Source organism: Chenopodium album, chromosome 8, assembly GCF_948465745.1.
Source record: "Chenopodium album chromosome 8, dcCheAlbu1.1, whole genome shotgun sequence".
Taxonomy (NCBI): Eukaryota; Viridiplantae; Streptophyta; class Magnoliopsida; order Caryophyllales; family Amaranthaceae; genus Chenopodium; species Chenopodium album.
Genome location: NC_137841.1, coordinates 6,379,983 through 6,398,167, shown reverse-complemented (window position 1 = coordinate 6,398,167; position 18,185 = coordinate 6,379,983). Strand labels below are relative to the sequence as shown.

The 18,185-nt window shown below is 36.8% G+C and overlaps 2 protein-coding genes and 1 long non-coding RNA gene across 4 annotated transcripts; all 3 read left to right on the top strand.

Moving 5' to 3' along the window:
- Window positions 1–535: 535 nt before the first annotated feature.
- On the top strand, window positions 536–12,346 carry LOC145641675 (putative ADP-ribosylation factor GTPase-activating protein AGD11). 2 transcript variants are annotated; one of them, XM_081692582.1, is made up of 10 exons: window positions 536–837; window positions 979–1,106; window positions 2,092–2,482; window positions 2,932–3,022; window positions 3,381–3,456; window positions 10,309–10,472; window positions 10,584–10,851; window positions 11,100–11,216; window positions 11,312–11,407; window positions 11,719–12,346. In XM_081692582.1, exons 2-10 carry the CDS (start codon window positions 1,098–1,100, stop codon window positions 11,998–12,000), a joined length of 1,494 nt encoding a protein of 497 aa, XP_081548708.1. In that variant the 5' UTR covers window positions 536–837; window positions 979–1,097; the 3' UTR covers window positions 12,001–12,346. The 2 variants fall into 2 exon arrangements, with proteins under 2 accessions (XP_081548708.1, XP_081548706.1); XM_081692580.1 differs by having other exon boundaries at window positions 2,066–2,482.
- A 620-nt stretch (window positions 12,347–12,966) lies between these two features.
- Window positions 12,967–15,428, top strand: LOC145555745 (uncharacterized). Its single transcript, XM_081617473.1, has one exon. The coding sequence runs from the start codon at window positions 13,003–13,005 to the stop codon at window positions 14,569–14,571; it is 1,569 nt and encodes a 522-aa protein (XP_081473599.1). The 5' UTR covers window positions 12,967–13,002; the 3' UTR covers window positions 14,572–15,428.
- An 834-nt stretch (window positions 15,429–16,262) lies between these two features.
- LOC145555744 (uncharacterized) lies at window positions 16,263–18,008 on the top strand. The gene is made up of 3 exons (XR_014091547.1): window positions 16,263–16,703; window positions 16,817–16,937; window positions 17,033–18,008. It is a non-coding gene; the product is annotated as an uncharacterized LOC145555744 (long non-coding RNA).
- The last annotated feature ends 177 nt before the right edge of the window (window positions 18,009–18,185 follow it).

Genomic DNA, 18,185 nt, shown 5'->3' with positions numbered 1-18,185 from the left:
TGCCTTCCTATGTGCATGCCAAATATATAGTCCCTATGCGCCTAGATGCACTCCAAACTACCGCCTCCGTTTCATTTTAGTTGACATGTTTCCTTATTAACGTTTCCCAATGTACAAGCAAAAATTATGAAAAATGGATAATTTGAGAATATATATCGTAAAGGATCTAATGAATCTTACATAACTATATTTTTCATTATGTACAAACCATAATATATGGTTAAAAGAATTATGTAAAAAGTGCTAAAATCAAAATGTGATAACTAAAAAAATGGAGGTACTGCATAGTACGAGTATAAAACAAATATTCGGCAATCGTCACAAGTTAGCCACGCGCCTTGAGGGAGAGGACGAGAGGCTAGGGAGCAAATATAGTACAATTATCCAAAAGCAGAACAAACAAAATCCTCCAATTAAAATCATCAAAAAATAAAATAAATGTAAAATTTCTCTTCAAGTCCTCACTTTAATTAACTTTTTATTAATCGATTTTTAAAAATGCCTAAAAACGTAACCTCAAATTCCAGCAAAATTCCTTTGCCTTATAGTGGTGGTTAATGGTTTTCCCCTGTTAGTTGAAAATTAAATACTCATAAAGAAATATTCCACCAACAATTAAAAATCAAATTATTGCTCATAAAAATTCCTAAATAAAAAAATCCAGCAAAAAAGCCTAACATCAGATTACCCAATTCATCTACCTAGATTCCCATATCTTTGCTACAATTTTTTTTTTCTTTCTCCATGCATTCTCTTAATCTTCATTACATTGCCCCATTTCCTTACAAAATTCTTGATTTTTCTGAAAAAATTGCATTAATTTTACGAATTCATATTGTAAGTATAATTTTCTTTGGTTTTTATTATGTGGGTAATTGCCATATTTGTTGTTTTTTGATAATTTGATTCTGGGTTTTTTTTTTTTGGAATGATTTTTTTATTTTTTATTTTTTTTGTTTTAATTTTCTATATTTGCAGATTAAGGAGCCTTAAAAATGGCGGTTCTTTAATGGTTAAACAAATTTTCATGATTTCGTTTTGTGGTCAAGTGAGGCTAGAGATGAGCACACAACAAGAAAATGTAGATACAATAACTCATGTTCGAGGTAATTTCTTGTAAAATTTTCGTTTTTTTTCTTTGTTTTTTATTTTTTGCTTTTTTGTTTTTTGTTTTTTGGTTGGTATTTCCAATTTCTAACTATTTACATTATGGCAGATTAATTTTATGTTGTCCCCTTTTATTATCTATAAGCTATCATATTGTCTTTTATAAGAATTTGCTTGCAAGTTTTTAGCATTATGGTTACATGTATTCGTGTTGAGAAACTTGGAATTTCTTGTTATCTATGTTTTTTTAGCATTAAGGTACTATATTATTACGTTGTGGTGGCCTAACTTTTGTATAATACCAAAGTTAAGTTAAATTCAGATTCTGAGGAATTTCAAACGCTGGATTTTTTTGTTTATGTAAGGTAGTTATGTTTGCTAGATATGATAAACAATGAAGGAGAAATTGTTTAATGATGTATTTTAGTATAATGGATATAACAAAATTTTTGAACTTAGGTTCAGAATCATGTTGTTGATATTGTACATGTTTGGATTATTGTAATTTGTTAGCAAAATTAAATTGCCAATCATTGATTTTTGTCTTTGGTTACCTTTGGTGGATTTGTTGCTATTTTTTTTGTTGACGCTTTCTACAGCAGTTATTAGTCATTAGCATAATTATTTGAATCCAGTCTTGGATATCCTTTCACTGTAATTGTTTGGGGTTAAGCCACCTTTATATTCTTGTACAAGTTGCAGTATAAAAACCTCTGACTTCAGCTTATCTATAGCTTTCTAGAAGTAACGAGATTGATCTGCAGGGCTGGCTCGACTGCCATTGTTGTGTAATTTAGACCTGCTTGAGATGAATATTGGTGTTTAGTTCCATTTATTGTTTGATGGAATCTTAGTTTTTTTTTTTTTTTTTTTGTTTTTTTTTTTTTTTGGTCTAAATAGTGTTCTTTAGCTGTAAGATGTTAGTGCACTCAAAAGCTTAATCTAATAATGCATACAGGTACCTCTCTTTACGAACTTTTACAGGCAGAAAGACTACAGGCAGAACAAGAACAGGCAGAAAGACTACAATTAGAACAAGAACAGGCAGAGAGACTACAATTAGAACAAGAACAGGCAGAGAGACTACAATTAGAACAAGAACAGGCAGAAGAAATGCAATTAGAACAACTGCAAACAGAAAGAAAACAGTCAAAACCGAAAAAGAAAGAAAGACGGAAATCAAATCAAGAACAGGTAGAAATTCTACATTCAGAACACGAACAGACAGAAAGACTACAATCAGATCAAGAACAGACAGAAAGACTACAATCAGCAAACGAGCAGGCAGACAAGCAATTTTCCGAAAATCAACACTCTGGAAAAGCACCGACAGATAAACATTGTAAAAGCAACAAATCAAAAAGAGAAAAGCATGGTACTTTAAATATTATGCTGACAATCAATTTCTCTATATGATGCTACTATGCTAGTTTTAAAAATTGGTTCACCTTGTTGAAACAGTATACTGTCATTTTTTGCATTTAAATTCTCATTTGCTAGTTCTTGAAGTAATTGTCATGTGAAAGATTATAAATGTCTTCCTTTAATATTTAAAGTTGCTTGGCATGTTTGTTTATGCGATTTGCATCTTTAGTATGATCATTCACTGTAAAATTCCAGCTAATATTGCTGAAACAGATTACTCGCTTAGATCTATTTGATTGTTGCACATATCTTGGCTCACAAGTCACAACATCCTTTAACTTAGAGAATCCTCCTTCAATTAAACATCCTCCTTCAATTTCCCTAAAATTTCCATTAGGAAAGAACACATTATTTATTTTACATATTATTGTCATGTATAAATCTTACATTATTTTGCAGCTTCTGGCCCTCAAAAGAAGTTAGAGCTATTGCTATCTCACTGTGGAAATAGAGAATGTGCAGACTGTGGCACCCCAGAACCAAAATGGGTGTAAGTATTTCAAATGAACATCTTTTTCCCATTGTTAGATAGTTGGTAGTGTTTTATATACATGTTAATATAAAAACTTTGGTTAAGCTTTTGATTAAAACTAATAGACAATTTATGTATACTGTAATAAAAATTATGAATTTGGATATTTTGAAGAGCAGGATCTGTAAAAAAGAATGAAGAATAAATATATCAAAAGAAATATAGGATGAGAACCATCAAACGTATGGAAAAAGTTAATTATGTCATGAAAATTGAATAAGAAAGAAGATGAAGACATGAAGTAAAAGCATATGTAAAAATAAGAAAGCAACGGGTATATGAAATGATTTGTGTTGTGCTGTGCTGTGATTTTCAGGTCTATGGGTGTTGGGGTATTCATCTGTATCAAGTGCTCTGGTATACACAGAAGCCTTGGAGTACATATAACAAAGGTATGGTACAAAATATTTATATACTCCATATAACATAATTACATAATTGGATATACATATGGATTACCCAATAAGGCGGTTATTTTCTAGAGCTGAACTGTATACAATTTTGAATTTTCTTGATAGGCAGGAAACATTGAACCTACATAATATTTGTGAAGTTGATGAGAACTGTATGTCACAACTAGGAGCGTGCTTTACTAATTTGTGCCTTTTCCTTTTGCCTCCTTTTTTATATACAAGTAATTGTGAAAATTTTCAGTGATATGCTTTTGAAGGTAAAACATTCACCCAAGAGGGTTGTGCTTAGTGATTAGACCTGTATGTTACACTAATAAGCAATAAAACAGAAATAACTTATCTCTTGATGCGTGAACCAAACTGACAATAGCCGCGTCGTGGAGAACCACTGACCTAAAAGACGATTCCGCGCTACCTCCCGGTGCAGTAGACAATTGCGGTCGCCCTCCAGGATAAGCACGGCGCCGGAGTTTATGTGCACTCACAAACCCGACTGGAACTCAGAATACTTGCCCAGAAAACAGAACAGAAAGAACATGTGTTTAGATAAGTTTAGAGAAGAGAGAAGACTGATTGTGTTGTGTATTTTGGCTAAGAAAACCACCGAATATTTATAGGGTGAAGAGGAAAAACGGAAAGCATGAAAGGTGGGAAGAATCTGGCCAAGAAAATGACCAGATTAATCTAGTCAGTCAACAAACGAGGCAAGAAACAAGGGAGTGAATTAATCAGCTAAAATCAAGGGATTAATGGCTGATTAATTCCCACAACAGTCAGAAAATCCCAACAGTCAAAAACCGGATACTTGGGAATATTCTGTTAACAAGAAAAAGGAAATAAAATTTCTCCAAAAAGATAACAAAGACCCACGCCCGCGCATCGCATTCCCCAAGACCCCAAGTCCCAAGTCCCGAGGCCCGAGCCCGACCCGACCCGGCTCGGCTCGGCGCGCGCGCGCGCGCGTGTGTGTGTGTGGAGTAACACACACCTCCAACTCACTCAACTGAGTAGTGCTAAAGCACTACATTATAAAAACAAGGAAAAACCTTCCTCCCCAATCAATGTGGGACTTTTCCCCTTTCATTTATTTTTCTCTCTCTCTCTCTTATTTTTCCCAACACTCTTGTTTTATATCAAGAACTTCCAACAATCCCCCACAGGTTCGAAGATATGAAAAAGAATGAAAAAATGAATTCTGGGCAAAACAAAACAATTGCATAAGTGTCAATGTCTCGCGACTTGAATTAACACATAGTGGACATCAAGCTATGATCCCTCACCTACCAAGTGACCTTCGTCTTGAACTCAATAGGGAGTTAGGGACCCGTCACTTTGAGCCACACAATTGAACATGTATAATATTCTGAAATTCCGCGAATAAAGGTGACGCATTATACTGGCCATACGTCCAGCCTGGATGCTCATAGGTGCTCTAGAGTATAAGCCCACGAAATACTCATAGGAAGCGGCCACACTTCCACACCTAAGTAGGTGAACTCCATCAAGTGTGAGCTACAACACACCTCCAAAAATATGGATATGGGTTCATTAAGAGCCGTATGCTCAACCTCCTTCTCATATGTAGCTAAGCACAAAACAAACATCTAGAGATGGACAAAAATAAAAATGTGCTTCCGAATTATTACATAACGTTCCCCTTTGAACTCATAGTGAGTAGGAGTTCATTATTTCACAATTCATACAACGGGCTTTAGCCCCATCTCTTCCGATGTTTCCAAAACTAGTTTTTTACATAGGCCTTTAGTTAACGGATCCGCAATGTTCTTTTCGGACTTAACATAGTCCAGTGATATCACCCCTTCAGACAACAAATTTCTGACGGCTTTATGCCTCAGACGGATGTGTCTCTTCTTCCCATTATAGGCATGGTTGTGTGCAACAGCAATAGCAGCTTGCGAATCACAATGAAGTGCAACTGAAGGAGCTGGCTTCCCCCACAGTGGAATATCTGCAAGCATGTTCCTCAACCATTCTGCCTCATGACCTGCCAATTCAAGAGCAATAAACTCAGATTCCATAGTAGACATAGCAGTACAAGATTGCTTACAAGATTTCCAGGATACGGCTCCACCCCCAAGGGTGAAGACATAGCCACTAGTGGAGTTAACTTCATCATTATCGGATACCCAGTTGGCATCACAAAAACCCTCCAAAACTCCAGGAAATTTGGAGTAATGCAAACCCCAATCCATAGTACCCTTAAGGTACCTAAGCAACCTCCTTAGAGCAATCCAATGATCACTGCTTGGATTATGAGTGTACCTGCTCAACCTACTAACAGAATAAGCAATGTCAGGTCTAGTGTAGTTCATAAGAAACATAACACTACCAATAATTCTAGCATATTCAGACTGATTAACTGGATTACCATTATTTTTCTTTAAGTGGAAACTTGGGTCATAGGGAGTCTTAACTGGATCGACATTAAATGATTCAAACTTTTTAAGAAGTTTTTCAACATAGTGTGACTGATTAAGACAGATGCCATTTGGAGTCCTCTTGATTTTTACTCCCAAAATCACATCTGCCTCACCCATGTCTTTCATTTCAAAATTCGAACTCAAAAACTGTTTTGTCTCATTTACACGATCCAAGTTAGTCCCAAAAATCAACATATCATCCACATAAAGACAAATAATTACACAACCATGACTATCATGCTTAAAATAAACACAAGAGTCACCTTCATTAACATGAAAACCATTACCAGTCATAGTCTTATCGAATTTGTCATGCCATTGCTTTGGAGCTTGTTTAAGCCCATACAATGACTTGACTAACTTACAAACCTTCTCCTCTTGTCCTGGAACAACGAACCCTTCAGGTTGGACCATGTAAATCTCCTCATCCAAGTCACCATTCAAAAAAGCAGTTTTGACATCCATTTGATGAACAACAAGACCAAAAATGCAAGCAAGAGCAATTAAAGTCCTAATGGTTGCAATTTTAGTAACGGGGGAGTAAGTATCAAAATAATCAATGCCAAACTTTTGAGTAAAACCCCTTACCACTATCCTTGCCTTATACTTGTCTATGGATCCATCGGCCTTTAATTTTTTCCGAAAGATCCATTTACAAGTAATGGGCTTACAACCTCTAGGAAGTTCAACCAATTCCCAAGTGTTATTATTGAGAATTGATTGTAATTCACTATCAATTGCTTCTTTCCAAAAAACAGCATCAACTGACCCCATTGCCTCATCATAGGTTCTTGGATCATCTTCCAAAACAAAAATATGCACAAAATCATCATCAATTAAGGAAGATTCAGATAAATAAGAAGTAATAAAGTCAGGACCAAAACTATTTTCCTTTCTTGCCCTTTTGCTTCTCCTTGGCTCCAAAACAGAATCATCGTTAGTAATAGGAGCATTAGCAATAGGTAAACTAACAGAACTACTAGCATGCAATTCACTATCATTAGAAGGAGACATTTTCAAAGGGAAAATGTTCTCAAAGAACTCAGCATCTCTTGCTTCAATGATATGACCACCTGCATAAGAATTGTTAGCACCTTTAACAAAGAAACGATAAGCTGCACTTTGATAAGCATAGCCAATAAAAATAGCATCAACAGTTTTGGGACTAATCTTATCCCTCTTGAAGCTAGGTATGCCTACTTTTGCTAGGCACCCCCACACTTTCAAGTATTTTAGGTTTGGCGCTCGACCTTTCCATATTTCGTATGGAGTCTTGTCAAGCTTCTTGTGAGGAACCCTGTTCAAAACATGACAAGCAGAAAGAATAGCTTCCCCCCACATGTTATTAGGAAGCCCAGAACTAATAAGCATAGAATTCATCATATTCTTTAAAGTTCTATTTTTCCTTTCAGCTATACCGTTTTGTTCGGGTGAATAGGGAGCCGTCGTCTCATGAACAATGCCAAGTTGCTCACAAAATGCCTTAAGAGTGTCAGGGCTGTACTCACCACCCCTGTCACTCCTAACCCTCTTGATCTTTTTGTCTAACTGGTTTTCTACCTCAGCTTTATATTTGAGGAACATTTCCTCAGCTTCGTCCTTAGACCTGAGAAGATAAACCATGCAAAAACGTGAACAATCATCAACAAAAGTAATATAATACTTTTTACCCCCTCTACTTTCGTGATTATTAAAATCACCTAAGTCACTATGAACAAGTTCTAGTACTTCAGTCTGTCTATCTACTGATTTAAATGGCTTCTTAGTAAATTTGGCTTCAACACAAACTTGACATTTCGAAAAATCAGTTTTAGAAAAACTTGGAATCAAATTTAAGTGTTTAAGCCTTTTAACAGAATCAAAATTAACGTGACCTAATCTAGCATGCCATAAATCAATAGACTCAGCAATATAAGCAGAAGAAGTACTAGCATTCTTATTCATAGTGTCAATTTTAACATCAAGAGTAAAAAGCCCCCCATTACAAAAGCCCTTCCCCACAAATTCCCCATTGCGAGTAAGAACTAATCTATCAGAATCAAAGGAGAGCTTCAGTCCAGCTTTCATGAGCAAACTGCCAGAAATTAAATTCCTGCGCATTTCTGGAACATGCAAAACATTAGTGAGAGTAAGCAATTTTCCAGAAGTGAGAGCGAGAACGATCTTCCCTTTGCCTTGGATAGAAGCAGAAGCTGAGTTGCCCATGAAGACATTTTCACCTTCAACCTTGTCATAGGTAGTGAACATGTCCTTGTTGGCGCAGATGTGCCTGGTAGCTCCAGTGTCAACAATCCACTCAGCAGCATTACCTGTAAAGTTAGCTTCTAAAACAACAGCAACAATAACGTCAGAATCCTCAATAAGGTTTGCTTGACTTTGCCCATTCTTCTTCTTGACCCTGCAATCTCTAGCCCTGTGACCAGTCAAACCACACTCATAACAGATTCCCTTAAACTTGTACTTCTGAATTTTCCCATTAGGCTTAAGGTTACTGTTTTTGGCTTTGGACTGGTTGTTTGATTTGGGTTCAACAAGGTTGGCTTTGGCAGAAGAAGAGGAAGGAAAAACAGAAGGGGTTTTGTCTTTGATACGGTTTTCCTCCTCAATTTTGAGGTGGGCAGCAAGTTCCTCTAAGGTTAGGTCTTTCTTTTTGTGCATGAGTTGGTTACGAAAATCCTTCCAAGAGGGAGGGAGTTTCTCAATAAGAACAATAGCAAGGGTAGTATCACAAATAGACAGACCTTCAGCAGCCATATTAATACAAATACTCTCATAAGCATGAATCTGATCAATAATAGGCTTATCATCAACAACTTGAAAACTTAACCACTTACTAACACAATAACGTTTAGTACCAGCATCATCAGCTCCATATTTTTTCTCTAAAGCATCCCAAATATCCTTAGCATGATAAAAACCCATATAAATATCCAACAGACTATTCGACATATAATGCAACAACATGCCCTTACAAGTTCTATCATCCTTAGAAAACTTAATCTCAGATTCAGACAAATCATCTTTATCAACAGGTTGAACAATATCATCAAGAACATATGCAACATCAATCTGCTCCAAATAAAAATGCATCCTAACAGCCCAACGTTTATAATTCTTTCCATCAAGAGGTTCTAGTTTAGACATATCAGGAACAAGGAATTTGGAAGCCATAATCGTCTTTTAGATTGTTACACTAATAAGCAATAAAACAGAAATAACTCATCTCTTGATGCGTGAACCAAACTGACAATAGCCGCGTCGTGGAGAACCACTGACCTAAAAGACGATTCCGCGCTACCTCCCGGTGCAGTAGACAATTGCGGTCGCCCTCCAGGATAAGCACGGCGCCGGAGTTTATGTGCACTCACAAACCCGACTGGAACTCAGAATACTTGCCCAGAAAACAGAACAGAAAGAACATGTGTTTAGATAAGTTTAGAGAAGAGAGAAGACTGATTGTGTTGTGTATTTTGGCTAAGAAAACCACCGAATATTTATAGGGTGAAGAGGAAAAACGGAAAGCATGAAAGGTGGGAAGAATCTGGCCAAGAAAATGACCAGATTAATCTAGTCAGTCAACAAACGAGGCAAGAAACAAGGGAGTGAATTAATCAGCTAAAATCAAGGGATTAATGGCTGATTAATTCCCACAACAGTCAGAAAATCCCAACAGTCAAAAACCGGATACTTGGGAATATTCTGTTAACAAGAAAAAGGAAATAAAATTTCTCCAAAAAGATAACAAAGACCCACGCCCGCGCATCGCATTCCCCAAGTCCCAAGTCCCGAGGCCCGAGCCCGACCCGACCCGGCTCGGCTCGGCGCGCGCGCGCGCGTGTGTGTGTGTGTGGAGTAACACACACCTCCAACTCACTCAACTGAGTAGTGCTAAAGCACTACATTATAAAAACAAGGAAAAACCTTCCTCCCCAATCAATGTGGGACTTTTCCCCTTTCATTTATTTTTCTCTCTCTCTCTCTTATTTTTCCCAACACTCTTGTTTTATATCAAGAACTTCCAACACTGTATGCATCCACATTTGTGAATAGTAATTAGAGCCAACAACATTGAACAGAAAAAGGGTAGATGTTAGCTAATGGAGGTTTTTTCAGGGAACATGTAAATTCTTGACAAATTCGTTGGTTTTTCCAAATTTCATTACCTTAAAGATAGACGAATTATTAATCTACTATGAAAATAAAAGAGGCAGAATAGCTTATGCCTGGAGAAGTCAAATCTTGCTATTATCGGGGAAGCTTGTTACTGCACAATATCTGACTTGCCTCATACATGGGCTCCTTTTGTAATAACTATAGCAATAATTTAGGAACATGGACATCTTTTTTTTGGAGAGGGGATCGTGATGAAGAATATATGTCTGTAATACAGGTTTTATCCGTGAAGCTTGATGATTGGACAGAGGACCAAGTAGATGCTCTAGAAGAAATGGGAGGAAATATAGTAGCCAACAAAAAGTATGAAGCCTGCATTCCTGGGAACATATTGAAACCAAAACCAGATTCTGCTATAGAGGAGCGCTCTGATTTTATCAGGTATTGTACAGTCATAAGCCTCATAATGCTTTTTCTACAAATGCAGAAATTTGGCACGCTAAATTTTATTTTATTTTATTTATTTATTTTAATATTTTTGGGCTTGTTTAGGAGGAAGTACGAGCTACAACAGTTTATAAATTCAGATGAGTACTTGATGTGTCCATATCCACGTCCTACATGTTCATCAACCTATAGAAGTCCGTCAGCCTATCGAACTTCATCAAGCAAGAATCTAATGTTATCACTCGATAAGAAACACATAGAGAAACAAGTTAGCAGCCTTCGCATTACGGGAATTGGGCATGCGTTTCGTGGTAGCCGCCATAGCTCGAAAAAAAAAGACGAGCACAAAAGTTCTAAGAACTGTGATTTGATGGTAAGTCTATATTTCATGCAAGATGGAGTACATTTTTTTTCTTTGTAATTCATAAATCTATATTCAGCATTATTTTCATGAATGTGTTTCATCTTAGAAACAACAATTCTTATACTTTCAACCCTTTAATTGTTAGAAACTTTGGGTTTTTAGTCCTCTGATACCAAGCTTGTTCTTTCGTCTGCATTTTACTGATTGGGTCCTAAAGAGCAGTCTTATGTCATTGTATTTGATTTTTCTTATTGCAGCCAGGTATGACTGAATTTGTTGGACTGATTAAAGTAAATGTGGTCAGAGGCACTAACCTTGCTATCCGAGATATGGTATCTAGTGATCCATATGTCATCCTCTGTCTGGGACAACAAGTAAGAATCTTTTCCGTGTGACTTTGTGAGCTCTCTTGGTATATTTCTAGATCTTGCTTTTATATTAAACGTGGTCTTGATAACTCTCCTTGCAGTCAGTGAAGACTCGTGTTATAAAGAACAACCTGAATCCAGTCTGGAATGAAAAGTTGATGCTGTCAATTCCTGACTGTTTGCCACCCTTAAAGTTGGTAAGTTTTTTTTGTTGAGGAACTACAATGATCAAATTTTCGAGTACAAAAACTTACAGTGCATATAATGTAACTTGTCTGCTCATAGCATCTACTCTGTGTTATACTTGTATTATCTATAAGCAATTTCACCTTCAAGGCTCCAATTTCTTTCTTGAGTTTGAATGCATATTGCGTTGATAGAATAAATGTTCTCCCATTTTTGCCCTCTCATATAGTTGAACCTTTTTTTTTGTTTCGACATCAATTATCTTTGTGTTTTTCCCTTGGTTCTTCCTTTCAAAAACTTACGCCCTAGTTTAAATTTGCAGCTTGTGTATGACAAGGACACCTTCACCACGGACGATTTTATGGGCCAAGCTGAAATTGACATCCAACCCTTGGTCTCTGCTGCTAGGGATTTGGAGAAGTCAACACAAAATGGAGCAACCCAGCTTGGGACATGGGTTGCAAGCGAAGATAACACCCTTCTAAATGACAGCATTATCTCCCTTGTAGATGGCCAAATAAAGCAGCAACTGTCTATCAAACTGCAGAATGTAGAAAGAGGAGTCCTAGACCTTGAACTCGAATGTGTCCCACTCTCTCAATAGTAGGGGATCTTGAAGTAGACTTGTGATGAATCCACACTGTGTGTTAGGATTTTGTATACGGAAGAATAGGTTTAAACGGTTTAGACCCCCTCGAAAAAGTTGATGGGGGGAAAACGGGGTCATTTAGACCCTTTAAATGCACGCATAGAAGCTTGTGTCAGTAATTTTTTTTTTTTCTATACAGGATAGTTAGCTTTGAGCTTACCAGAAAAGAAATGTAAATTCCTCTTTTCTTTGTGTTTGTCTTTGTTAATAAGTATATATCATTGTTGTTTAGAAGTTACAGACATTGATGTAATAGTAATCATGAAGTGTAAATTCATTTAAATTTGAAACTCAGCTAGAATCTTATCTCTCTTGTACATTCTAATGCAGCAGCACTGAAGCACTAAGGCTACTCAGTACACAGAAATCTCAAAACTGGACATGGACTAGTTTAAAAGATTTAGGTAGACTAATAATTGACAATCTTATTAAAAACAAGAAGCTTGTTGTGTTAACTGATCTTGAATATGTAATGAATTCCATAAATTATAGTTATACGAATTATCCACAATTATTGATTTAACATAGCAAATATTTAAAATAAAAAAGAGTATAACTTTTATTAGATGATGATTAAAAATAGGATCATGAACATCCCTAGGGCGTTAGATAAACATTTAAAATATTATTTAATTTGAATGTCCATTTATCGGATCAGGTTGGGTCTGGCCGGGCCAAATTTCAGGCCGGAAAATATGTGTTCAAACCCGACCTGGTAAATGGATCTGACCCTGACCTTGGCCCGGCCCGGCCTTCTCATTGATCACCTCCAACTTATACGTATGCGAGTATAATTTTGAAATTCCTTTACAGCGCCAATAACTCCATTATTTTCAGTTTTCAGTCCTACTTTTTTTTTTTTTTTTTTTTTTTTTTATATTTTTTTTTAAAGAAGTTTTCAGTCCTACTTGAATAGCTCATTCTTCTAATTTGAATTCTACCTCCAGTTTTCCAACAATGGCGTCCTCCAAATCATCAACTCTGAAGCTGCTAATGCAAAGTGGTCCTCGACAAGGTGAAACCCTAGAATTCAACTCCAAAGTTCGAATTGGGCGACTCGTAAAAGGCAACAATCTCACCATCAAAGATCCCGGAATTTCCTCCAATCATCTCATCATCGAATTCAACAAAGAATCTGGAATCTGGGAAATCAAAGACCTCGATTCGTCAAATGGTACTATCTTGAACTCCTCTCAACTCAAACCCCTTTCCCCTTTTGAAATTCGTAATGGGGATGTGATTGAATTTGGTGAGCTTACCTCAATTAGGGTTGAAATTGTCCCAATTGAGGAGGAAACCAACAATCGTAGAATTACTAGAAATAGAAAAGCTGCAATTGATTTAGGAAGTATTAAGGGTTCCAAGTTGGAAATTGGGGATTTGAAGGTTGATGCGAAGAAAGAGGATGAAGATGAGTGTGGGGTTATGAGGAAGAAGAACACTAGGAGGAGAGGAGAGGTTGAATTTCTGGGTTTAGAACAAGTTATTCAGCCCAGGAGGACTAGGCGTGCTAATAATGCTGACGGTGTAATACCACCCATTTCTGTGGTGGAGGAAGTTGTGGAAGACAAGGGTTTTGGTATGGATGATTGCAAACCCACACGAGGTGGTCGTGGTCGTGGGCGTGGGCGTGGACGTGCGAGGATAAAGAAACATAGTATTAGGAGTGTAGATGATGTCCTGGATGCTTTTCCAGAGGCATTAGAAAAGGAAGTTCCTTGTGAAAATTGGATGGATGATAAAACAAAGGCGGAGGTTTCTGAACAAGAGGGAGGTGCGCCGTCTTTGAAAGGGCAGAATTCTGCTGAACCGATGGATGAGACTACTCAGCAGGAAAATGGTCAATGTGGCAATGAGAGTGATGCAATGTTGGATGATCGGAGAATGGAAGCTGCTCAAGATGTTGTTTTGGAAGAGAGAGTGAATCATGAGGTGTTGGGGAAGGAATTGCCGGACCTGGTGGTGAATTCAAGGCACCAACCTTGCAAAAGTGATCAATGTGTGGGAGGTGATCAAGATGTTTTGGAAGAGAAAGTGAATCATAAGGTGTTGGGGAAGGAATTGCCGGAACAGGTGGTGAATTCAAGGCACCAACCTCGCGAAAAATGGATGGATGATAAAACTAATGTACAGTTTTTGGAGGGGGTGGTTCTTGATCAGGATGGAGGTGCTCAATGTGTGAGAGAGCAGCATTGTGTGGAGGAAGCTGATGGCAATCTGATTGCTGCTTCTCAAGCTGACGAAAAGGTTTGTAACGGAGTAGAGAGTGAATGTGATGTAGTGCTGAATGATGGGAGAGTGGACGAATCAGATATGGAAGAGATTGTTAAAGAGTCAGAGGTCAAGAGTTATAATAGAAGCAAAGATCCTCAGGCCATTAATGTGCCGGACCTGGAAATGATGACTCTAGCAGAATGGTTTGATTACTTGCAAGTATATTTGCCTAACCAGATTTATGCTACCACAGATGAGATCATTAAGGACATGCAAAAAAGAGCTAAGCAGTTTGATGAATTCATGCTGTAGCAGCAGAACGAGAATAAGAAACTGCCTCTGGCTTTGGAGAAGGCAATTACTTAACCAAAATATGGTAAATTCTAAGGTCCTTTCCTGAGATGATGATGTACATTCAGTTTCTTGTTAAATTGTTAGAAATTATCAAATGCCACAGAGCTTTCTTTTGATTTCGTCTCTCCTTTTTAAAGTTTAAGTGCTTTGCTAAATAATATGCTTCTTTGATATGTCAACTTTGTTTGTGGATGACTAGATTAGATCTTATGTGCCCTGTAAGGCATCCAAACCTCTTTAAATATGCTTAGAAAAGCTTTGTGCTTTATAATTGCATTTGATTGCCTGTAATCTTTATAAATGCAATGCAACCCCCTAATTAAGAAGATATAAAGAAAGATTGGTGGGCTAAATTATTTTTATGAAGGGTTTTACGGGAAAAAATGGGATGAGCAGATATATCTTACTAAAGAGACATAGCTAAGTGTGTTGAATAAAACTTGTATATGGGTTTGAGAAAAGTTGACCACATTAATATAATCTATAAATGCAACAGAGGTTTACATTTTGTAATAATGATTGAGTAGTTTCAGTTGCACTTCAAAATACTGTAGATTAATGTAAGATTTAATTGATGAATGTTTGTGGATAACTTATATTTTGGCTGATTAATGATGGAGCATATAATTGCATTACCATAAAACATAGGGTGTGATGACCAATAAAATTTCCTTCTATATCCATGAAACTGCTTAAATCCCCAAACAGATTGGTAGGCACAGTTCACAACTATATCTTCCATTACCTTGCTGAGGCACTAGTGATGAGTAATTGAATGATGTAGTGTGAAGGATGAAAAACAAGCCCAGTATTGTATTGTAAAATAATGAAGGTAAACTAATGTGTGGAACAAAGGTTCAGAATCATGTTCTTGATTTTGTACATGTTTGGCTTGTTGTAATTTGTAAGCAAAATTGAATTTCCAATCATTGATTTGTTTGTTTTTGGTTATCCTTTTGTGTATTGTAGATATTCTTTTGTTGAAGCTTATACAGCAGTTGTCATCATAAGCATAATTATATGGATTCAATTTTGAATAACCTTTCATTGCAATCCTTTGGGGTTAAACCATCTTTATAATTCTCTTATGAGTTAATTCGACTTCAGCTGATCTTTAGTCCTGTTGAAGTGAGTAAATTGATTTGCAGGACTGGCTCGACTGCCATTGCTGTGTGATTTAGACCTGCATGAGATGTAAACTGGTGGTTAGTGCCTTTTTTAGGAAAAAGAGGGGGGGTGGGGGTGTGTGTGTGAAGGCCATAAGCCTTGTGTGATTGGTGTGCTCTCAGAACATGTTATTTTCTAAAGCTTAACTATGTACATTTTGCTTCATAGGCCGGAAACAGTGAACCTATACAATACTTGTGAAGTTGATGAGAACTGTGTCACAACTAGAAATTTGTTTTTACTTTTTAGTGATATGCTTTTAAAGGTAAAACTTTTTCACTCGTGAGTATAGTGCTTAGTGATTAAAGGTATACCTATGCACTAGGTTTATTCACATTTTTTTAAAGCTTGTTACTGTACAATCTCTAATTAACATTAACCTCATATCCATGCTCCTATTGTAATAACTATAGCAATGTTTTAGGGATATGGCCATCTTTTATTCTTTTTTGGGGGAGGGGATCACAATGAAGAATGTATGTCTTTGTATTACATTTACAACATTTATCAGTGAAGCTAGATGATTGGACAGAGGACCAAGTAGATGCCCTGGAAGAAATGGGAGGAAATATAGTAGCCAACAAAAGCATGAAGCCTTCATTCCTTGAAACATAATGAAACCAAAACCAGATTCTGCTATAGAGGAGCGCTCTGATTTTATCAGGTATCAAAAATGAAGAAATTTGGCATATCTGATGTGTATCTGATGTGTCTATATTCACTTCCTACGAGTCCATCAACATATAGAAGTCTGTCAACCTATCAAACTTCATCAAGCAAGGATCTGGTGTTATCATTAGATAAGAAATACATAAACAAGTAAACAGCCTTCGCATTACGGGAATTGGGCATGTGTTCGTTGTAGCCGCCATAGCTCCAAAAGAAAGGACGAGAAGAAAGGTTCTAAAAACTGTGATTTGATTGTATGTCTTTATATTTCATGAAACATAAGAAATTACAATTTTTTGTCATTCAACCCTTTAATTCATTAGAAACTATAGTCCTCTGTAACCGAGCTTGTACTTTCTTATTGCAGCCAGGTATGACTGAATTTGTTGGACTGATTAAATTAACTGTGGTCAGAGGCACGAATCTTGCCATCCGAGAAATGGTATCTAGTGATCCATAAGTCATCCATCCTCTGTTTGGGACAACAAGTAACAATCTTCCCCTTGTGACTTTGTTAGCTCTCCTGGTATATTTCTGGCTCTTGCTTTTATATTAAACTTGGTCTTGATGACTCTCCTTGCAGTCAGTGAAGACTCGCGTTATAAAGAACAACCTGAATCCAGTCTGGATTGAAAAACTGATGCTGTCAATTCCTGACTGCGTGCCACCCTTACAGTTGGTGAGTTTTTTGTGGAGGAACTACAATGAATAAAACTTATACCATGAAATTTACAGCACACATGTAATTTTACTGCTCATAGCATCTTACACCATATTATAGTGTCTCAAAGCAGTTTCACTTTCAAGTCTATCAAGCAAAATGTCTTTTGGTTACTCCCTATATCCAGTCATGTAATTATGTTATAACTAGATTGAAAAGCAAAAAAAGGCATGTATAACTAGCTTGAAATGGTCAAATTCGTTGAAGTCACTTGATGCTTATTGCTTGAGTGAAGTTCCATTGATTGTTAGGACTATTGTATGACTTGTATGGTCATCTACTGCATAAACTACTGTCTAGAATCCCATGGTGAGAATGATCATCTACTGCATTAACTTGATCTTCCTCCGCCTTTTTCAACTCGTAACGTTGAACTTCGATTGCAAAATGGTCCAAGATATCTTCAATGTTATAAGCTAAATCTAGGAGGTCATTCAGCCATAACTTGACAGGTTTACTGTGAAATTGCTGCAGCTCAGCATCATCCAGCAGAGCTTTCAGCCTAGTAAGCTGTATCTTCCATTTCTTGATTGTTTTCGGCAGATCAACTCCACCAACCATCTTCAAGAATTGGCTTCCGCCGGTTGACAACAGCTTCTCAAACAACAATTGCAGAAATGCAGACAGAAACATCTCGCCAATGGCCATCCTTGACCGGCTACTAGCAAAATTTGATTTTTATTTTGTTTATGATTTAGCAAAATCTAGTGATTGTGTATGAGATGATTGGTTTATCTGGGATTGGTGGGAAATGAATTATCGATAGCAGGATTAACGGAGGTAGATAGTTGTAAAGTGACGAAATTCTAAATGGGTGTGTACTCACAAAGTCATTAAGGACCAATTATTAGTAAGTACTTTTTCTATTTATACAAAAAGCTCTAATTAATTTAATTACAATATTAAAGCATTAAAAAAATAATTTAATTAAAATGTATAATGGGGTCGGGCAATGATTAATGCTTGGCTAGATGTTACTCCACATCATCATTTATTAAGGAAAGAGAGGGATAGC